Here is a 24,772-nt window from a genome sequence, read left to right on the forward strand (position 1 = left end):
AAAGAAAAGAAATCTTACTGGATACGCCAGCTCAGAACATTAAGACCATGCGGTTTAAACCAAGAAGACTACACAAAGACAACATGCACGAATACAATTATCTTTTTCAGCCGATATATTTTATTTTAAATAATTCTCTAAATTTGCTTAATAGTCTGTGACTGCTATACCAATGAAATATCCGGGATATAATTTGCGCTTAAATAAATTTACATACAATAACAAATGTCGTTATGACACATCAGTTTCTATGTCAATACAAACATTTTCCAGTATCAGCAACTAGCTGAAAAAATTAGTTGAAACATAATAAAGTTAAAAGTTTGTAGAAACAGCCAAGTACAGATTTGCAAACATAACCGTTTTTCTGTTTTATTTGTTTGTCTTGTCTATGTTTTGTCTTTGACTTTGAAAAGGATTCATTAGAGTCGAACACACAGAGAGAGAGAGAGAGAGAGAGAGAGAGCTTACTCATGGTTCGTTTTCTTAGCTTCTCGGAATTTTGTTATAATATCAAAAAAATTAGGGAATTATCTAAATGTCATCCCAATGAATGCAATATCCAATATATCTGGTACTATGGATCATACGTATATATCTGGATCGAATCGTTCACAATAAGTGCCATGGCAAAATTTGAAATATTGTATAATCGGTATTTTTTATACAATACAAATGAGTAATTCCAGTTAATCATATATATACGATTATTTTGCGGAAAACTAACATAGGTTTTGAGTTCTAGATGACGCATTTCGATATCGTTTGACTTAATATACTTTAATGTACATTAACTGTAGACCTGTCCTTTCTTGGTCAATCCACCGTTCTGACTTCCGAATTGGTGTATTTTCTCAGTCAATCATCACTTCCATGCGATGGACTAATATATTTTCTCAGTCAATCAATACCTCTGGCTAATGGATTGACGTCGTTAACTTATGTTCATTAATATGTGGCTATAAATTATTGATGTTAAGGGCGTGTCCGCGTCAAACAATACAATTTCGAGAAGTCTAGAAACGTTCACTTGCCAATCAATACACGTAAATAAAATTGTTACATTTTCATTGGTCGACTAGTGACACTCTACATTGATGAAACGATGTTTTGACAGGCCAACTCGTATGTCCCTTCCCTTTGAAGATATTCATATTCTCCATAAGCGTTCCGTTGTTTCGCTTGTCGTCTGCTAATAGCGTTGTTCCTCGACTGGGATGGTTCGTGGAAGAACACAAATGTATTGCTTTGTTTTACTCTGCAACTCCATCATGAAATCATGCCTGTTAAGGTTAACAACCTACGTTTATCCTTTCGCTGTCTTTTTCCTGATAGCAGGATCACAAGCCTCTGGTAAGCATTACTATCTGTCTTTCTTTCCTTTTAAAACTGGCAATTGACAATAAGACGTGTTACTGTTAATTGATAGTTTTTTGTGTGTGTTCTACGACAAAACCAAAAGTAATATCACAAAGTAGGCCCCACTAGCAAACACCAAAAAAGAAAAAGTATTCAGATCGGAAAAGAAACATTGTAAATAAACAAAATAAGAGAACAGTACACAGATGAAACGGCATTAATTAGGAAAGCACATGGTCAAACTTTCTTTAATATAAATATTTCATGGCAGACATGCATAACTCCTCACCATTTTATTTGGACACTAACTGTAGAGCTGCTACTTTAAAATTGATGTCGATGCATTTTGGCGGCTTTCATGCCTGTACCGCAAATTATGATTTCAACTTTGGCAGGAACGTACGTGTGGGTTGCTTGACATTTATTTTATATATAATTTTAAAATCACGAAAATATCTCAGTCTATTTAAGAGTTCATGTACGTGCTATATCACTTAATGAACTATATTAAAATATTTCCAAGTAGCTTCTGTTTCTAGAAAGGTTATTGTTACATCCATTATTATGTCAATAAAACTAAACATATAACCTTATAATGCCTATACTCTATGTCTGTATCTAAATTGTGTTGATGAAAAATAACGGATTTTTTTTAAACTTATGCATTAAGTGGTTTGTGGTAAATATAGTTTATCAATGACAAATGTTTGCTTGTTTATTAAGTGTTTAATTTAATTTTTGATATAATAAAATATACATGTTTTGATTCACGTTTTCATTGAGCAGTATTCATTTTGAATGTTCTCCTGGAATATTTTCCGCGGTGTTCTTGTTTCCATATTTTAGCAAGGTTGAACATTGCATGTATGACCTATGTTTAATGTTTATTTAAATGTCGATGATTCGCTTTTAAATGATATATATATATATATATATATATATATATATATATATATATATATATATATATATATATATATATATATATATATATATATATATTTATATACAGGAATTTCGAATATTGAATAGGATTTTTATCTTGGTATTGACAAGTTCAAACAATATGTTGCGATGTATTAAAGTAACGGTTGCCTGATCACTACGCAATTATGGGTCAAGATATTAGGAAGTTCCCTTACTAAGTTCGACAGCGGAACATACAGTTTGGATCGCTGACGAAGAATCGTAACCGTTGCTGATGAAAACCTCAAGTAGAATTTGAAATTTTATCTATCATAGATATATATGTATTGTTGTCCCACATTCATATATATTTCCTTCCAAGATATTTCAAGCAATAAGTAGTTACTGAGTCATTGTTTCGAAAAAAACAATAAAATTCGGAATGAAACTGACCGTATCTACTTGTTCCTATGTTGTTGTATATATGCCTTGAATACGCGATGTGTAGCCTTCTTCACTATACTTTTCTAACTAGTTCAGGCTAAAATTTCAGTAAAAAAACAGCTGAGGTCTCCTGTTAGTTATGTACCTCGCCAAGTAGGATGCAACACACAAATATGTTATACACTGACGAAAAAACTGACTTAGTAGATGCTTATCTTTATCAGTCAAAATATATTGCAATGATAAAGATTAATACAATTCTCCATTGTTCTACAATTATAATTGAACTGAGATTGAAAATGACCTCGAAACTAAACATAACAACGACTGCATTGTTAGCTATATAAACTGGAAGTAAAGATTCGTTTAACAATAAATATCGATCCTGCATAAATAGTTTCGTTTAGATAATTTATAAATAACACATTACTTTCATCTACAGATACCTCGATGAGTAGATGTAGCAACTGGAACTTAGATCATGATTCAGAAAGCAACCTCGACTCATCATCTATATTGTGGGAGAAAAATGAGTGCCCGTTGATCGATTGTGCCTTGTTTTGCGGAATGGATCCATCTTGCAGGTCATTCTTCCACCACCCTTCAATGAAAAACTGTATGGGGTCTCAGTCATACAAACGCGGTCTCCCTGTGAGTCACGCAATGCAGCAAGGATGGAACTACTACACACGTATGTAACATATAGACGAATAACATAAACAATATCATCTTTATTTATCGATTACAACTGAAACAATATAATATATGATTAAGAAATGTACGAGTATGTATAGTGTGGATGAATGAACTAAACAAAATAACTTACTGACGACAGCAATCTGTCAATTTGCAATGTTTAATTAAAAATAAACAAGCATGAAAATGTACACAGATATGCTTACCAAAAAAATACATATTTACATTTCGAAAAGGGTCAGAGGAGTGGGAGAAGCCACCCATGTTTAAGGTTATTTTCTCGATCACGATTCATATCTCTAATGGAAGGCAACCAGCCCCCCATCATAGCTTCCGCTACCCCCTAAGAGCTCAAGAATACCCTGCGAAACCAACTAAAAGAAGAAGAAAAAACTCCTGATGCCTGGGTGTGGTAAAACTTTATATCATCCAGGACAAACATTATGCATATTGAGTGCGCTGCACTTAGTACACACCATCCTGAATATATTAATTAGTGTGGTGAGTAAAGTCATGTTATTATAATCTATTTCGTTTGTCGTAATCGTAAGGAATTTTTGACAGTACTGAACATACTGGCCTACACGAGGCTCAGGAGGACTGCTCGCTATCAAATATAAATATAAAAGGACATTCATTTGAAACAGGGTGAACGCGCCCAGGAATGAAATGTATTTTTATTGTATATCTGATTATGCTAGGAGAGCGTATGCCGCACTGATCTAACGCGCTGTTTACTTGATATATCATTTACAGTTTATTACCGCGTAATGAGAACACATGGCTAACATTAGAAATTACAATATAAAGTTCGATTGACGCCCGCGATAAAAAAAACAAAAACAAAAAAAACCACTACATATCCTACTAGAGAGATCCACTGCTGATCATATCCGAAATTGATGAGAATAATGAAAATATTTAGCCTTTATTAGTAGCGGATGATGTACGTTGTCAAAATAACTTAGAAATGTCAAATAAATTTAAAACGCTGTGTGGAAGACTGACAGAAACGTGGAGGAGTTAGTTCCGTTTGTACGTGACGTTGACAACATAAGAGCTAAATCGGATCGGCAATTGCAAATCGTCGAAAAGTAAGAGGATTTTTTGAGTAAAATGGGCACGATAGTGTAGGTTGATTAATTGGTTGACTTTTTAACGGCGCATCAGCACTGTTAGGCTATTTAGCGCCAAACAAAAAGTTATTTGTATACTCTTTTTTTAAAAAATTATAAAAGGTCCTATATTAACCAGCGATATAAAAGAACACATGGTTGAAATGAAAAACGGTAAGATGTTAACGGTGCAAAATAAAGCTTCCCGATCAACGGGAGATATAAATGTTCTATGTTAATGAAAAAAGATGAAAAGTATTAAAATGGGACGGTATATATATTGCATAAAAACTGCACAAGGTGATAGCATTAAAGTCAGAGTTTAGAGTACATATTTACGGCTTTCAGGAACTCTATAATACGAGTGATGTTTATAGTATCAAAAAGTTCTTTCATGTCATGCACAATGTAATAACGATAGCACGTAGGTTGCAGGTCAAAGCACTCTATCATAAAATGCTTAACAGTGAATGGTTCATTGCAAGAAACGCACTCTGGTGGGTCTTCACCTTTTAGTATGTGGGAGTGGGTGATATGATTATGACCAATTCGGATTCTTGCAATGACAACCTCCTCCCTACGCGTGGTTCTGTAGGAAGTAGTCCATTCTCCTAAAGTTGGCTTGATTGCATGAAGTTTGTTATTCACGGCATTATTCCATGATGCCTGCCACTTCTGACGAAAGAACTTTCTGATACAAGGTTTAAAATCAGTGTACGGTATTTTAAAGTCAGATTGTTCTTGAGTAAGGGCCATTTTAGCAGCGCTATCTGCTTTTTCGTTACCTTTAATACCAATATGTCTAGGTAACCAACATTATATTATATTGTGGGATACACTCAGCTAGGTATTTTTGACGAGTATGTTTTTCAATAATGGGTTCTCCAGTTTTCTGTTGTGTAGTGACTGGGGTACTGATAGCGAGTCGGAGTAGTTGATACTGTTTAAAATATGTTTCTTTTCTATATGTTGCAGAACAAGGTCCATTGCTCTGATTTCGGCTGTAAAAGTCGATGTTCCATTTGGTAAGCGAACTTGCGTTGTGTGATTTCCAAAAGAAAGGCTGCAACAGTCTTTTCCTCATCCTTGGATCCATCAGTGTAAAGTCTTGTGTAGTTTTTAAATTCGGTGAGGAGATCATGGTAAGAGTTGTGGAAGACAGAAGGGTTTCTCTCCGATTTTTTCCATCGTGTAGCGTAAAAAGTACTTTCGGTTGTTTGAGTAGCCAGGGTGGTGTTTCAGAGATGGACGTTTTCTGAATTGTAGAAAGATTAATTTTTGTAATGTCAAGGCTGGACGATATTCTAATGCCAAAGGAAGGTATCATGTTTGGTTTGTTTTCGTATAAGGTTTTGTATTTGGGTTGAAAAACAGCCGAAAAAGCAGGATTCAGAGGATTTGATTTTAATTTGAGAGCATACTGTGCGGAAAGCATTTCTCTACGATGCGATAACGGTGGTTCGTTCGCTTCAGCTAGTAGGCTTTCACAAGGGGATGTTTTAAATGCTCCCAGAGCCAGTCTTATTCCCTGATGATGAATTGGATCAAGCATTTTCAAATATGATTTTCTGGCTGAACCATACACAACGCAACCATAGTCTAGTTTGGACCGTATAAACGTTCTATATAAATTGAGTATGACTTTTCTATCAGCACCCCAGTCAGTGTGCGCTACTACTTTAAGTAGGTCAAGTGCTTTTGAGCATTTAGCTTTCAAGTTCTTTAGGTGTGGAATAAAAGTCAGTCTTCTGTCAAAGATAACACCTAAAGATTTTGTTACCTCAACAACTGGAATAGGTGTTCCGTCCAGCGTGAGGTGAGGTTCATCATGATGTCTTCGTAACTGACAGAAATGCAAGCATACTGCTTTGGACTTCGAGAATTTGAAACCGTTTGCACTGGCCCAACTTTGAATCTTGTTTATATTTTGCTGAAGTTGTCTTTCAATTGTATGCATGTGCTTCGATCGATAACATATGCGAAAATCATCAACATAGAGCGAGCAATCTACACCAGGAGTCAAACACTTGGTGATGCTATTAATTTTGATATTGAAAAGTGTCACAGATAAAATACTGCCCTGGGGCACACCCATCTCTTGCTCGTGCAAATCTGAGAGAGAAGAGCCCACTCGTACCTTGAATTCTCTGTCGGAGAGAAAGTTGGATATGAAAGAAGGCAGACGGCCTTTTAGACCTAGATCGTGCAGGTCATTTAGTATCCGTACTTCCATGTCGTGTCATAGGCCTTTTCTAAATCGACGAAAATCGCTACTAAGTGTTCTTTCTTGATAAATGCATCTCGAATAAATGTTTCTAGCCTAACCAGATGATCGTTGGTGCTCCGGCCATATCGAACGCCACTTTGGAAAGGAGATATTAAATTACTAGTTTCCAAGTACCAGACAAGCCGAGAATTGATCAACCTTAACTTGTAGGAAGCCAACTTTGACAACTTTAGGTACCGTTGGTTTGTTGAAGGTGAGTATAATGGTGTTGGTGTCCTGCAGATTGTTGTTTCGCTTGATACGAATTCTGCGGACTGCAGTGACACCTTCATTTTTCATGCCCTCGACGATTTCTTTGTCGCTGACTCCAGCTAGGTCACGGCAACGAATGACGCCTTTTGATGTATTAAGTGATGTGTGTGCGAAACATGTTACTGGAATGTCATGAAATAGCTTTTTTTTTAATGTTCTCAGTATGTGCTTTACGTTCGCACTCCACAAGCAGACCACCTGATTTAATCTTTTTAATGCTTTTTGGTTTGCCGACTAATCCAAGTATAGTCTTTTCGATTATAAATGGCGATAGTGCGGCTAGGGATTTGATTTCATCTTTTGATTGGATGACCATGAAGCGAGGAAAGGATTCCACACTACATGGTTCATCATCTGAGTCAGTTCCCGTTTTGGAACGCTTATTTTAATATTTTTGATTTTCCATCTTGGCTCAATTAAAATTCAGCACCCATGCTCCCCACCCACCAAGGAGCCCAACAAGGGGACACTTTTTAAGTGCCAGGGATACACAGATGCTATACTCAGTTGATAAAATTACCTTTAATTGACCCTGAAATCGCCAATTTCTAAGGTCGGTAAAATTACCCCCCGATTGACCCTTTAAGCCACCGCCTTCCAGGAAGTCTTCTAAGACTTGAAAAAGGGAAAGAAAAAGGACTAGAATATAGGGGCAACCGTGGTATCAAGAGAGATACAAGGAGAAAGATAAAGAAGGTGAGAGAGTTAATAAAGACTTCCTAGGGCTCGGCGTGACCAGCTGATTTGTCGGAACCGCGCCCATCCCGACCACCCGTCTAAGAGAAGTAGAGGCCAAAGTAGTGTATTGCATGGAAAGGCTCTGCTCAACTACCAGGATCCTTTCCTCCCCCGACACGCGACGCAACCCACGGCAAACAGGTCGCCTCTACTTAGTCGCCTTTTACGACAAGTAGCGAGGCACGTCGGGCCAATTCTACAACCCCGGACCCGCAGGGGGAGATAGTGTAGGTCCAAAAATATTGTATGTTGTTGTTGTTGTTGTTGTTGTTGTTGGCCAGCTAGCCTACTCACTACAATGTTTTATTTTCTTCCATGTTAAAATATTCAAGTTTGGACGGACATGCTTTACATTTATCGGTGATAATCCCACCGTCGCCAATGTCCAGCTGATACAACTGTGTAAATCCGTGCAGGCTCCCTGCCGCGGATGTCTTTTACGGGATGTGCTTTTGAATTTTCGTGTGAGCCTGACTGACATTAAATTACTCCAGCCGGAAACAGCTCCAGCTAGTAACGATTTTGCCCGGGTACATACTCCTATTGGGGCGCCACCTGATGTCAATGTGGTTGTTATTACAGTCACACCAAGTTCAAGCGTGGCTGCTGATGCTACATCTTTCGTGTCTGGCAAGTATTGGCTGGCGCTTGGCAATTCCACACACAATGTCGCTGTGTCGATTTCGTTCGTGGGCCTCATGAAGAGGGCAAATGTTTCTTCGAATCCAGCAGTGGTATCTTCCAGGCTTTCGCGACGACATTGTAAATGTTGCTTCGCCGCATCGCGGGCTAGTAAATATCGCTTCAGTGTTATCATAAGCTCCTGAGCCAGTCGTTTTGTTCGTGATATTATTAGTATTATTATTACCTCACTTTTCAATGCACAGTATTGTTTACAACTAAGAATAACATTATTATAAAGATGGCTGTAGCATATATAGAGCTGATGATTAATAGGGTCGATACATAATGAATTTAAAATAACGAAACAGAAAAAGCAATGTTCTCTATAAATAATGTGAATATAAAGTATTTAAGAGAAATACAAATTAAGAGGTAGATGGAATGCGTGAATGAGATCGTCCTTCTCGGCGTCTCGAGTTCAAAACTGCTATGGAGTTGCGGTCACATATTCTTCAATACTGATTGACCCAACATAAAAACAAAAACTCGGTCTAATTGCTGGAGCTATACGCAGGACCCCCGACAATGAGTTTGAAACGGATAGGCGCACATAAGAGTTGGATGAGCTTGTCCTGAAAGAAATGGATATATATTTATCTGACATAGAACGCGCTAAGAAATAACCTTGGCGAGTTTTCCTGGCTCCACACAAAGCATATTCTTTTGTGCCTGAAAGAAACGATGTTACTGCCAGATAATGCGCATTCTCTATCAAAATGGTATAACATTGCCAATCCGGAATCTCTGTTGCGACTATCCTGACTATAACACACTGGTGCGGGATTGCTTGTGCGAGTGAAAATAGTTCCTTGGCCTCACGAATGATCATGTGGAGAATTGAACAATTCTTTGTGGGGTTTGTCAGGTACGCATCCGGGACTATTTTATTTTGATCAAAGTGTACAGCTACGCTGTTAGGTACAATATCTGATATCCGCAGTATTTCCTTCAGACATTTATATCTTCACCTTCTGGTTCAATGAAGAACATAAACCTCAAGGGAGACTGGGCTTTCTTTACTCCCAGCTGCTGCCACAATAAAATACAAGGATAATAAATCCACATTCGTATATCTTACTTTTATCACCAAGTGCATGAATAGGATTGCGGTTTTAATAAGAAACGGTGAGTAGTTAGCACAAACCGATTGCATAGTTCTTTTCCTCGTGGTTATTATTTGCATTTAGTTCCGACAATTAAAAGACTAAATTCGTCCAGTTCATTATACGCAATATTTGGTTTGAAATACAAGGTATGAAATCTTACGCCATAATCAATAAATAGAAGTACTGTTTGTATTGAACATCTACAACACTGCACTTAGTTACGGAAGAGCTTGGAGTATAGGAGTATCATGTTCGTATTGCTCTATTGGTAAAATTTTACATTGACTAAAGGAGGAGGTTGGAGGCATAATATGATCGTAATGCACTATTGGTTGAATGTTACATCGAATAACTGAGGAGACTATAATAATATAATAATGGTAATGTCCTTGTTAACTGCTACTTAGATTCATGTAGGGAATATGCAATTATAATACTTGGAGAAAAAAAATCGGCAGTGATGCAACAATTGCTACGCTTTAAAGTATAAACTTGAAATATATATCGGCATTATTAAAACAGAAACTTATTTAGGCTACTCTGTAATTTCGCAATCGCGAAAGAATGTTAGATGAATGATTTCTTTTCTTATGCTATGTGGGAAAATACAGGGATACATTAGAGAAACGCCCTTTATCATAGATATCAGATTCTGAATAACTTGTTTTATATGTAACAAACAAAGAAACATTGAGTGTAATGTTCTTGCTGACGTATACATAACAGCAAGTTTAATACGATTAGGATGTACTGAAATTAATTTGGAGTTTATCTCGCTCTCTCTCTCTCTCTCTCTCTCTCTCTCTCTCTCTCTCTATATATATATATATATATATATATATATGCCATTAACTGACAACGAACAGTGCGAAACAAGTTATCTAGCTAGCCTTTGTGCTTTAAATTCCTTAATGAGTATTTGCCAATGGCAAATACAAAACATTGATAAGACAAACAAATAAAACTGAAAAACGGTCATGGTTTCGAAACTTTACATGTTTGTTCCTACAGGAATTCAACCTTTTAAATTTGTTATGTTTCAACTAGTTTATTTAAGCTTGTTGCTGATACTGCAACATATTTGTATTGACCTTGAAATTGATGAGCCATAACGACATGTTATTTTATATAAATTTATGTAAGCGAAATATATATCCCGGATATTTCATTGTTTTAGCAGTCATGGGTTGTTAAGGAAATTTAGAGAACTATTTAAAAGAAAATCTGTCGGCTGCAAAATATATTTTTATTTGTGTATGTTTGTCTTTTTCTAGTCTTCTTGGTTTAAAACACTTGGGTTCAATGTTCTACGGCGGCCTATCCAGTAAGATTCCTTTCTTTCCTGGTTTGGGGACTCCAGTTGGGGTCTGTTTCATTTGTTTGTCTTGCCTATGTTTTATATTTGCCTTTGAAAAAGACTAATTAAACAGTCGACTCGCTCTGGTTAGCTAGATACTAGTTCGTTGGCAGTTTACTGCATTTATCTTAATTAATCCCTGCTACACGTGAACCTTTGCTGGATCAAGTGTACTTGAAAGGATTTTTCTTAGCATGTTATTTGTGTTCTTTATATATATATATATATATATATATATATATATATATATATATATAGTGTTATTATTTATTTCTAAAAAAATTACTGTGTTGTTTTGTTGCATGTAATTGTACTTTTCTATCCAGGGATATAAATCTCATAGATCTGCTTTCAGTTAGGGACATTTAAGAGAGTCTGATTCATTACCATGTATGCTCTGTCAGCTGCAATTCGCAAAGAATAAAGTATGCAATTCATTTAATGTCATTCAAATGTAGTAAACCCTCATATAATACCTCATATAATATGTGAACTGTATTTACTTTGATTTTTCTCTTGCGTGCAGGGCCACAGATTTGTGATGGAGACTATATATACATCCAGACTATTGGACTGTGCTATAAGATTCACACCACACTGAAGAACTACACTGACGCAATGACTTCATGTGAAACAGAGGGAGCCAAGCTGCTTAGCATAAGGAAAAACACTGAACCAACATACTTCGGAAAGCTGACGACAGGTATCAATCTGCTATTGCGTTTTACTTTAAAGTGATATACCAGTCAAACACTTTCCAAGTTACAGTTTCATACGTCGACGCAAGATAACCAAAATAATGTTTCCATATAGAAAATGCTTGCCTGTAACATCATTTGTGTGCAGAAAAAAACTGCTCCATCATTGTATAATGCATATAAATATTAAGATTATTTGTATTTTATGAAAAAGTCTTTATTAACATCTAGTAAGTAGTCAGCAATTTTAAATAAGGTCTCGATATGATTCTTTGCAAAAATAAATTATTCCAGCCGCAGTATTCTGTGGTCAAATCTATAAACAATGTCCAAGTCATAAAGTGGAATTGTTTTTTTTTAAACGGTTGCGTAAAGTAACACTTTAACTTTAAGTTTATTTCTTGCATTAGTTTGACAACTTGGGAATTATACTGCATATTTTGGATTATTGTTTCAAACAAATTAGTAAAAAGTCAGAGCACGTTTGCCTTCATGGAGTATGCAATTAATAAACTGTTACTATTATCATTCCCAGTAATCTACGTACGTGTACTCTAAACTCATGGTCAACTAAATCAATTTATTGGAAATCAAGGACAACAATATTGTCGAATATTTAAAAGCTGATGCTTCAGAACTACCTTCTGTCTGTATCAATATACCAATTCCAAATACAAGACAATTAACTTGATAATCCTAAAGTGTCATTTGCACTAGGCACTCTTTGGACATTATTGAATCAAGTTAAGTTTACTTAATCTCTCTGGGAAAGAAATAAATTATTACATATATGTGACAATAACATAAAACGCTTGTTTTCTAAGAAAGCGCTGGTAAATTTCAGCGTATATTATAGTCTTAGGACTTCGCTGATCATACTGAATTCTGCATCGTGATGGAAAGGGTATCAGTTTCAGGACATGTTATGATATTATCGTTCCATTACTTAAAGGATCATACTAAAGGGAGATAAACAGGGATATGATTTTTAGCTAATACTAGGTTAGTCCATTACTTACATGACGAAGCTTCCTGATGAACAAGTGTACTGTTGTACGAATACACTACGTTATTAGATCAAGTTGATTAAACAATCTTATTCACAATCTCCTGTTATGAACTCATAAACATCATTATTTCTAATACAGCTCTAGGATATATTTACATCAGGAAAAATTGATATTACTATCATATGTGTTCGTCGTAATTACGTCTGCAGTGAATGCTACGACTTTGGTATGACGTCTTCCTTAGTACACTATCACATAATTATATTTCTTTTGCATGATTTCCTTGTAGTTACAGCAGCAAACAATTATAAATACTTTCATATCTTGTATCAGTAAGTATATCAACACAAAAGTAATTACATCAGTGCAATGATGTTATTAACATATATTTTTATCTGGATTATATTAACACAGAATGATTATACAATCTTATATTTCTGTTGCAATTATATGAACACACACTGATACCGCTACCATATATGATAGATGCAGTTACATCAACAAAGAAAACTCTTGGTACCGTATATTTTATTGGCTATTACTTCAACAGAGAAAGATAATATTATTGTATTTATCTTTGTACTGATATATACACATTATGCTAATACTGTAATATTTGTCCTTGTAACTGCATCAACACATGATGCTACTATTATCGTAAAAATGTTTTGTATGTGCATCAACACTGAATGATACATATATTTATGATAATTACTCGTGATGTAGAACATCTGTATAGGGTTTTCACAGGGACTTCCTATTGTGTATAGTTGATCATTTGTGTCAAGCTGGTCCTGAATAATGCGACACATAATCCATCATTAAAATCTTATATAGACTGAAATTCACACACACACACACACACATATATATATATATATATATATATATATATATATATATATATATATATATATATATATATATATATATATATATATATACTTACAGGGAAAATTGCTTTCTGGATTGGACTTCGAGGCGTGGATGCAAATACAGTTTATAAGGGGTGGAATGGTGCGGCGGCATCATATATAACTTGGCACTTCGGATATCCAAACAATGTTGGAGCTGAATCCTGTCTTTACACTGATTACGGAAAAATTGCGAACATTAATTGCGCTAAAGAACTGGGGTTTATTTGTCAGAGGCACATTTAATCCTTTCAGATAACATATGCCCCATCACGATGAATTACAGCAAATATCTAACATATACTATATCTTATTACCGTGTAAGGATGAACGTAATATACTACAAATTTGAACTTGAAATTTAGCATATAGCTGGAAATGTTAAATATAAAATTTGACTGACAATAAAGGATTGCATACATTATAATATGTAATGTATTTTTCTGCCTTAATCTGCGTTTATACTTATATTAATTGCCTTTTGATATAAAACGAGGTTTACCACAGTAAGATTAACTTAGTCCATTTAGTCATTGATATTTTATTTTATGTACTTTTTGTCTCTTAGAAAGGGGTTATCTCAATAAATGAAACCTCATAGGCGGGGAATAATTGTAATTACAGAAGTATCTACCCTGACGAGAAATATAAAGTAACTAGAAATAAATCATCATTGACGGGAAACATTATAACTATGTACCAAACCCCATAATCTTATGTTGCCTGCAGACACAACTGAGATGAACCAAACACAAGCTGTACTGGTCTGATAGCTTTGTGCTTTCCATCAATGTTTGGCAAAAAATCTTTCATCTCTTTTTTTTAATTCGTATAATGTACAGTTAGTATGACCATTCTAAAGCAATAAAATATGTGTTGTATACATGTATCTCGTTTATCATAAACATCCCATTGAATGTTTCCAAATTCTAATTTTCTGATCTAACTCTATTTCTTTAATACACACATCTAACGAACTCGCAAAAGGGACCAATATGTTTTCAAAGCATGCAGTTGCTGGAATTTACTAAGGTGAACTGATCATCAATGATGTCAAGAATGCTGACCCTTTCTTATACACAATGAGAATTAGACATCAAGAATACTTAAACCCATTTAAAAATAAAACTTTACTGCATGTATTCATGTTTAATATTTGTCCACGCATGAATCAAGCAAAGTAAAAATGACTGAACTTTAATGACCTGTCATGCTGCAATTCAATAGTATATGTCAACCATACAATTGCGTATAACTGTTACATACAACGGATGAAAAGAACGCATATTTAAGTAAACCTCTTGATTAAATAAAGTAATACATCGGATAAGGATTTACTATACTTTTCATCATAATTTTGACTACACGCGATGGACAATTCAGTTTTGATGGGTATTGATTGAACCTTAAATTATGTTACATAGAAATTAGGGTAATTTTGTTTTACAAAATATAGTGCAAGATTGGCAACAAGCAAACGTTAATGTTTGAAAAAAGGAAATCATATAGGTAAGAGAGCAATCCTTAAACATGTCGATTAATGCTGTTGCACTGAAGTATTTTTTACCATTGAATTAAGTAGCATGCCTTGCATACATTACTGTGCCGAATGACTTGTTCAGTTCTTAGGAATATTCATTTTAGTACCACAGTGCACCCCCTTATCCCGGAAGTGGATTCTTTGCACGGAGTATGGGTCAAAACTCGCCGCTTGCTGGCTCCCATTTTCCACTTTGGATTAATTAAGAAGTCGGTGTGTAAGATTATCATAAATCTTTATTTAAATTATTCTATATTATCTCTCGTTCAGAAACAACTCTCTCCTTTCCGTGATATGGCCTTTTTTGTAATTTACGTCACCGATCCAATTTATATTCAGATACAGCAGAACTTCAACAGTTACAGTAATTTTTATTCCATAACCAATATTTGCTTTGACAATATCTCCCTTAAAGTGTCGTATCTATACGAAAATTAGGAGAAATATTAAGCACGATCTCCACGAGACTTACATAATACGTGTGCTGCGAAATCACCGTAAGACTGTACAGAAGTAGTGTGCTACAGTATCCGCATTCCACTGTAAAGAATTAATATTGTGCAGTATTCCCATCCCACTGTAAAACAAAATAGTCTGTTGCTGGATTCCCACCAGACAATACTGAATTAGTATGAATACGCGACTCAAGCAGGACAAATACATTATCCATACCCTCCTATTGCTGCTAGCAACACTTTTAATTCCTGTCAGTGATAACACGTGCAATGTGTACGTTTGCCTTCATATGATATTGTTAATATTTACTTCCGGTCACGTAAAATATATCCACTAGAGTATTTAGTACTTTGAGTTTTTTAATTTACAAATCCAACGATTGCCCTCAAAGGTTTTAATGAATAAACAAATAAGATGAACTTCATCTTTAACACTAAAAAGTATCTGGATTATTAGATCTTGAATAAATATTAGACAATTAGCATTCATAGAATTCAAGATTTACAATCATTTTCACTGGTATATTTGCTGCAGTTGCCTTCACCTGCATACAGTTATGAATAAGTCTCATAAGAGTTTCCACACATGAAATAGCCTATACGTTTCAGATTAAATCATTATTCGAAATATTTTACACATTAGTCGGTGCATATTTTTTCTAATAATGCTAAAAACCTTGAAGTAGTTTATTTTTCTTTATCTCCTTTTGTTTCTATTTTTACACTCCAAAAATAATTTATTTCAAACTTTGCTCTCTTCATTATTGACTTTGATGTCCTCCTACGTCATTAAACGTTTAATGTGAGGATTTCGTAACACAATGCTTCTAACAAACATGCAAACAAACTGATTGCACATGCTTATGTCTGCATGATGGAGCAAAAAGGATGAATTTTCTGAAAGTAGTGTGAAATAGCTTCATTATGTATGTATGTATCATTAGTGTTCTATTTCAGTTCTACGGACAAATATTTTGTTATTTCTTTCATATTTTATTTATATTTTGTTCATTCCGTGATTGCGTTTTCATGTTAAAATGTTCAAACTGGCACGTTGGGAATAGAGCAGAGAACATGAAATGAATTAATTGATCACATTGATTGCATGATAATTTTAGTGAATTATTTCTTATTATCTTCCTCATGAAATATTAACATGACCAGTGTATGTGACGTGATTGCTCTCTCGCATCCCTGAGTATAAAATTAATGCACAATGGAATACGTGCTTACATATATTATGGTAATCAGCTTTCTCAGCTCGTTTAGATTATTAAGGGTAGATTCCTTGTTTGCCACTGACGTACTCCCACAGATGAGCAATTTTTGATGATAAAATATTTACAATATTTAATCAATTTGCAACTGTTTGAGTTCACCCATGTATAGATAAAAAACGTGATATTTCAAAAATATACTATAATAGTTCATACCCATTATTGGATGCTGATTCCTTATCTGAAGGAAACTGGCTAATAGAATACTCGATTTATGAAATGAAAATGGTCCACTAGACAGTTTTTTGATGAAGTGTCATCAGATGATAACATATTGCAGAAAAATGAAAAGAAGTCTGCATTAAAGGTACAAATAAAAACTAATTATTGCTTTGTGAGGAAGTCATTGTATAGTTTTGATTAAGGTATTCAAGTTAATTCCTTGAATAACAAACATTTTTACATAGGACCAACACTGTATAAATCCTTCTTTAACACTGTTAATTTTCAGTGGTCAATGACTATTTTGATTATATGTCGGTCTAAGTTGCTCAAACAAACAATATATGCTTAATTAAATGTCTTTGTTATAATAACAAATTAACATGTTTCACCTTAGATCTGAGTCATTTCGTTTTTGAGATATTCATATATGTAGCAGACATACATAAATTTATAAACGACTCCTGTATTAAATTACGGCAAAGTAACACAAATTTTAAACCATCATTTCTATGAAAAGCAGTGACAGATATTTTTACATATACACCCTACTGACCTAGATTTTGTGTACGATGCCTCGGTCGTATGAATACTACTTACATATCACGTAAGTAAGCGATCTCATTCCAACATGGCCCTAACGACTCTTGTAAATGATGATCAGTTAGATATCCACGAATTAAAAATCTCAGACCAACATCTTGTGCATCTGATTATTAGTCAGATGGCAACTAAATAAATAAGTTCAGACCCACACGAGGCTAATCTTATTTGCATATAATTATTATGCATAAGAGTATTAAGTAGAGGTCAACTAAATAGGCGATCTCAGACCAACATGGAGTTGATGTCAATTTGATCTGCTAAATTTTCCCCAATCAGAATTGGTTTCTGCAAGTACATGACACCTGAAAAAGACATTAATAGAACTACTCTCTGTACATTTTCCTTTGGCAACCTTCGATTATATTATAGATTGGATATGTACAGTTGTATGTGACACTCTGACCTTTACCTCCTATGTGTATTTTTTACAGTATGTTACACGTGCATGAATGGATATACTCCGTCATATTCATTAATACGTTTCCTCTTACCCATGCCTTCTATAGTACAGGGAAGTGGTGCATATTTGCTAAATATATTGCAATTTTCATTCACATTTACAGCCATTGCATCTTAACAATATACCAGTAGCAATGCGTTAACGTTTGCAAGGGAATGTATCATTAAGGCAACGACTCGTTAATGTATAGGTATTCTCACATACCGATGTTGGTCGAATCTAGAGCCAAACCCACCCGCTCAGAAGTTATCGTAAAGACGAGAGCCTTAGACACTGACTCTCTAGTGACTACATGCTAAACATGAACGGATGCAATAATGTTTAAGAAGATGACCTAATCGCAAAAGCATCTTGTCGCCTTTTGAGAGAGCAAATCTGTATCATTGATTATTGCGGTTGAATGAGCGTTTTACACGAATTGATACGGTTATATGATAAATAAAAACCTTGTCGTGGTTTATATGAAGCTTTTCTAAATGCATTTCTGCCTTTTCTTTATTAAAATTATATATCTGTAATGGCTTTTCTTTTCCCCCAAACTTTGATTGGAAACAATTTATATTCCTTTCAAGGCTGTTACTGTAAAAACTCTCTTCTCAGCAACATAGCCACTCCTCTAATACATAACCATTTCTTCCTTTTTTGCGATCTACCCCATCAAGATGAATTATAGCAAATACCTAACATATAATATATATATATATATATATATATATATATATATATATATATATATATATATATATATATATATAGATAGATAGATAGATAGATAGATAGATATAGATATATATATATATATATATTACTACCTTTTAAGGATGAACATAATATGCTACAAATTTAAACCTGAAATTTAGCATATAGCTGGTAATGTTAAATACACAATTTGACTCACAATAAAGGATTGCATACATGACAATATCTCCCGCTGAAAGATGAAGTCATTTGTAGGTGAACTCAGAAGAATCGAACACATGAATGAGACAGTCTTGGCCTTTAATGTCTTACCAGTTTTATATACTAGATTATTATGCAATTAATTAGAGGGAAATTCCTATTCGTCAATTCAAAATTTAAATACAAAACAAAAACAAAACAAAACTATAAAAATAACAGCGGTAATTACGAAGATGTGCATTTGTGGCCAGTTACGAATTTCTCCATTTTTTTTGAGACCTTTGATTTCTATGTTATGTCAAAATTCATTTTTTCTCGAAACACACAGGGGGTTTGTAACATCAGAACTCAAATGTAGACAAAAGGAGTTAGTAATACGTAGCGATATGACTGAAAAATTGTTAAAGCTACGTTAAAAAGCAAAATCACAAATCACAAACCACATATTTAATTTCCTAGTTTTCTTTGTCCACATGTGTTTACCGGTATTATTAACTCACATTGTTTACATGTGCGAACTGGTATTGCTAACTTCCCATTGCCACTTACCTACATTTGTTTACTGGTATTACTAACTCCTTTTGTCTACATTTGAGTTGCTGTAGACAGCGAGTTACTCAGCATGTTTTGCTTTCAGTAGCACTACCCTGATATGTACACGTCCTGAGGTATGACCCTGACGGCTTGTCGGCGTCGATCAGGTATACAAATTTGGGTCTAATAGAACTACATCGAAATCGATATGAAATAAAATTAAATGTGAATTATGGATAAATATATAATTAATTGTATTCAGTCTTTAAACAAATATGTTTGCAAACTACATCCGATCCGAAAGAAAAATAATCTAACTGAGGAACCACGTAGTGAAAAACATGTTAGTTTCCTTAATAAATGTCTGCTGTTCATGTGTATCACGAACTTTCATCATAATCATCATCATCATCATCAATATCATCATCATGATCATCATGATCATGATCATCATGATCATCATCATCATGATCATCATCATCAACATCATCATCATCATCAGTCCCGTTGTCTGGAAGACTGTTTGGGCACCGCAGAAAACATAACCAGTTTCCTCCATTCCTCTCGATTTTCCGTCTTTCTCAGTGAGTCACGCAATATCAACCCTATCCACTCGCGAATATTATCTTCCCACCTCTTTCTTTGCCTGCCACTTTTTCTTCTTCCTTGTACAGTGCCTTGTAGGATTGTCTAGGCAAGTCATGATGATCTTGAGACTTGCTCATACCACTGCAGTTTCCATTTTTTCACTATGATAAGGAAGTCATCGTGAGGCCCAATGGCTTGTCTTATCTTTTGCTGTATTTCTTCATTGTTGATATGGTCTTTGTATGTCTAGCCGAGGATCTTTCAGAAACATCTCATCTATGTATACTGTATCCTTTTCTCCATGTCCGCAGTTATGGTACATGATTTGCAAGCTTAGATAAATATGGAGATTACCAGTAAGTGCATCAGTCTGCCTTTTGAGCTGAGTGTGATGTTCTTGTCCTACCAGATGGACTTCAGTTTTGTCATCGCTGATGTTGTCTGTGCAATCCTGGAGAGTATTTCAGTCTTCGATCGTTCATCTGTTACAGTTGCCCCTAAATGCTTGAAGCTGTGGAATGTTTCTAGCTTTGTACCTTGGACCCTGATGTCAGTACTGATGTCCTTGATGTTGTTGGTGATCATTGTGGCCTTCTCTGCACTAATTTCCATGCCATACGCTGCATATATTTTTTCAAGGCTCTCTAATAAGCTAGTAACTTTCGCTCATTTCCTGTTAGTCCATCAATGTCATCAGCAAAACGTTAGTTGGTGATTGTTTGGCCTTAGATTTTGAATCTCCTTGATTGCTTTTCAAGCGAGTCTGGCATGATTCTCTCCAGAAAGATGTTGAACAGTGTGGGAGAGAGCAGACATCATTATCGGACTCTGACTATCGTTCTCAACCAGTTCCCTATGCTGTCGTTGAAGTATGCAGCACTGTTGGCCTTGTCATAGAGGTGCTCTATTACTTTGATGCGGTTGGCACTGACGTTGGATAGGCTCATGGTCGCCCACAAGGCTGCATGCCCTACCCTGTCAAATGTCTTATTGAAACCCACGAAGACGTGGTACATATTTTGCTGGTGTTGGAAGTACTTCTCACACACAATCTTGAGGTTGAATATATGCCATGTTGTGCTGCGCCCTGCTCTGAACCCTGCCTGCTCCTCGGCAATTATCTTTTCAGCCTGTGGTTTTTGTCTGTTCAGCAGTATCCTTAACGTGACTTTGCTTGGATGGTTTATCAGACTGATTGTACGGTAGTTTTGACACTATTGTAAATTGCCTTTCTTTCGGAGGGTGATAACCAGTCATTGGATCCATCGCGAGGGCCATACTCCTATTTGCCACATCCTGTTGCAGATGTTTTTGAGGGCTCTAATCATTGCTTCTCCCCCAGCTTGGATTAGTTCTGGTGGGATGTTGTCCACTGCTGCTGACGTACACTTGTTCAGTGATCACACAACGGCTTCTACTTTTCGCTTATGATAGGGTGATTGTCGTTGTTAGCTGCTAGAGGGACGTTCAATACCTGTTGATCTATTGTGGCTTGGTGACTCTGAAGTTCTGCGAAGTACTCTGACCATCATTTCAGAATATATTTTTCTTCTGTGAGGCAGTTTCCGGCTTTGTCCTCTAAGGAGGTAATCCGCCGTTGTTTTGTGCATGTTAGAACAAGGACCAGTTGATATGCTTTCCTGTTGTTGTTCCTATTCAAATTTCCCTCAATATCTCTGGACATTTCTTATTTCCAGTTCTCTTTTGCTTTTTCACGCTTTTTTTGACTTCCTGGTTGACTGCTTTGTACTACTCATCTGTATCGTCCTTTTTCTTCTTCAGTTCCCTCCTCTTGTCATACAGGTTCAGAACTTCAGCTGTTACCTAGGGTTTCTTGACTGGGCGATGTCTACCGAGGATATCGCTGGGTGTTTCGGTCTCAGGTGTATTGAAGGTGGTGATCTACGTGTCAATGTCGGTATTGCCAGCATCGCGGACAGTGAGTGGTGCAAATTTCCTACCAATCATTACCTGGAAGGCTTTTGCTACTTAGGGTTCCTTCAATTTATCGAAATCAAAATGTATTCTGGTGCGGCTCTCTTTCTTGACCTTCTTTAGATGTGGCCTGAAGGTCATCATCACCAGGTGATGGTCGCATCCTACGTCCACTACGGGAAAGCTTCTGGTTTTGGCGATGTTGACACCTGACTGTACGCGCCATGTCAACATGATGTAGTTGATCTCACTGTGATGGTCTCCGCTTGGGCTGTGTCATTTCCATCTTCTGGATACATTGTGATGGCCGAAGGCGTCTGCCAGCATAAGGTCGTTGTAACTAGCGAATTCCAGGAGCATCAGTCCTCTCATTTTTATGTGCATTGCAGCAGCGCCCACGTATTCCATTCCAATCACCTGGCGCAACCAGAATGTCTTTTCTCGGTGATTTATCCGCTATTTCTTGTAGCTGATCATATAAGACTTCCACATCCGCGTCACCATAGTCTGATGTTGGGGCGTATGCCTACATTTTGGTGATGTTAAATTTAGTTGCCGTGAGGCGGATGACGATGAGCTGGCTGCATACTGACCGGCATTCCATGACAGTGCTCACACTGTTCTTGTGTACAAAAGATCCCAACTCCCTGCTCATGTTTGTCTTCTTAGCCACTGAAGTACAGTTTGTGTCCTTCCAAGGTAGTTGTTTCTCCATTGTTCTTCCATCGTATATCACAGAGTCCTCGGATGTTCAAGCGGTATCTGTTCATTTCATATGTAAGCTCCTCAAGCTTTGGTGTTGCTCTCAGTGTTCTCACAACCCAGGTGCCAATGGATATGTTGTTCCTGACACGAATATTGCTGCTCTGAGCAACAGTCATATATTTTCCACCTCCGCCGTGGTGCACGAAGGAAGGTACGGCCCTTGTTGAACCGGTCGACGACGAAGCCAGTATGGGATGGGTAATGGTTGTCGTTTTTTATGCGGTGTGTCGATGGAAGCTGTCGCCTGGCGGAGCCCAACCCTCTCCAGGCCTAACCACAGCCAAGTTCCTCCAATTGGGTGGCTCGCCTTGGTCACGAACACGTAGCAGTTGAGCTGTTTGGAAGGCTTTCCGCATGGCCGTTGACTTGGTCTAGGAAGTTATTCCGCCCAGTGATGCCGTATTAACATCGCACTATTTATCCATAGCTTCCCGTGCAAGTCTAGATGACTTGCCCATTGCCCGTACCACGAACTTTGGCAGTGGGGAAATACAGTAAATATATAGCGTGAATACACACACAACATTCTACATTATTCAACCGACCCAATATAGAAGATGTTAATCTGAGAGTGAGAGAGAGGGAGGAAGAGTAATTGTGTCAATCAATGGTGTCTGTCCTATTAAGATATCAATTTTTGGAAACGCAACTTGGTTATTATTTTATATTTAACAGGACTTTTGAATGTTATCCACTGTTTTATATAGCACTTAACACATTTATAAACAAAGGCACACCTCACGAAGAGAATAAAGTGAACATTGGTTCTATTATTCTATAATACAGGTCACAAAAGGCCACCTTCTAGATAAGCTTGAAATTATTCTCATACAAAGAGTAATTTAGGAAAAATGCCCGCACGATTTTTTTGTCCTTGTCTGATTTGAATAAAATGTTTGTAATTATGCCATCGGTCATTTTCGTCATTGTTCTATGCATTTGATTATAGCCATCTTAATAGTCAAGGCTGCGTCAACACAACATGACATTTTGCTTTGTTAATACAAATGCTAACGATCAAAAATGTTTTGTCTTTTTTTTAAATTGTAATTTGACAGAGCACACCCGTCAAACTCCATCTTCAATCATTGAGAACAAAGTCTATTATATGTTCTATTTTGTAAAGAAACCCGATATTCAAATATGGATCGCATGAGAAGGATACGAATAAGCAAATAGTGGTACACATGAACAATATAAATATATTAAGTATATTAACGTGTTTTTACTACTTCATATCAGGTACAAAACCGACTTATTTAACACTTGCTAAACACAAACATAGGCATACACTAGAAAGTATGACTCTGAATATACCTTACGGTATGTCCCACTTGAAATCTATGTATTGCATTGTTTATATCCGGTGCATATGACTCATTGAGGTCTCTTGCTTATATCTAGCTCAGATTGCGCCTGCTTGTGTGCATGACTGTTTCAGTCTAAAGTTTATAACCAGCTTTGGATCTGCTTGGTTACTGAAAGTCTTTTTTCATATCTAGTACCATAGTCCAAATCATATTACTTCTTCAAGTTAATATACTGATGTAAAAACGGTATCCTTTGAAGCCCGTGTTCATCAATCTGGTAAATGTTTTAATTCATTTCCTGAAATTTATATGCACTATATTGACTTGATGATTACGTATCAATTCAAAATGCATTACACAGCATATTATGACTTCTTTAAAATGAAAATAATGATATTTCTTCTAAGATGTTAAAGTATTCTAATGTTAGGTCGAATTTTACATTGGACTAAGGGTTTGAAAACGAAGGAAAACATAAGTAGCTAGTGAAATACCTTAAGGTAACTATTTTCAGGTTTCCCCTGTGACATGTACTGACACAAACGGTATCACATGCGCAAAGACAATTCATACCCGCGAAACTTCTAACATTCATTTTCAGTTTGTATGTCAGTGTAGTAGTGATATCGAGCACGCGATGAAGTGTCTAGACAAAAGCGATGTCTAGAAAGAAG

The 24,772-nt window shown here is 36.0% G+C and overlaps 1 protein-coding gene across 1 annotated transcript; it reads left to right on the forward strand.

Annotated features, from left to right (window-relative positions):
- The first annotated feature begins 1,198 nt into the window (after positions 1 to 1,198).
- LOC149787043 (collectin-12-like) lies at positions 1,199 to 13,837 on the forward strand. The gene is made up of 4 exons (XM_089978330.1): positions 1,199 to 1,353; positions 3,152 to 3,400; positions 11,471 to 11,647; positions 13,604 to 13,837. The coding sequence occupies exons 1-4, from the start codon at positions 1,218 to 1,220 to the stop codon at positions 13,810 to 13,812; spliced, it is 771 nt and encodes a 256-aa protein (XP_089834456.1). The 5' UTR covers positions 1,199 to 1,217; the 3' UTR covers positions 13,813 to 13,837.
- The last annotated feature ends 10,935 nt before the right edge of the window (positions 13,838 to 24,772 follow it).

This window comes from Sinohyriopsis cumingii, chromosome 12 (assembly GCF_028554795.1).
Source record: "Sinohyriopsis cumingii isolate HCF-2022 chromosome 12, ASM2855479v2, whole genome shotgun sequence".
NCBI classification, from domain to species: Eukaryota; Metazoa; Mollusca; class Bivalvia; order Unionida; family Unionidae; genus Sinohyriopsis; species Sinohyriopsis cumingii.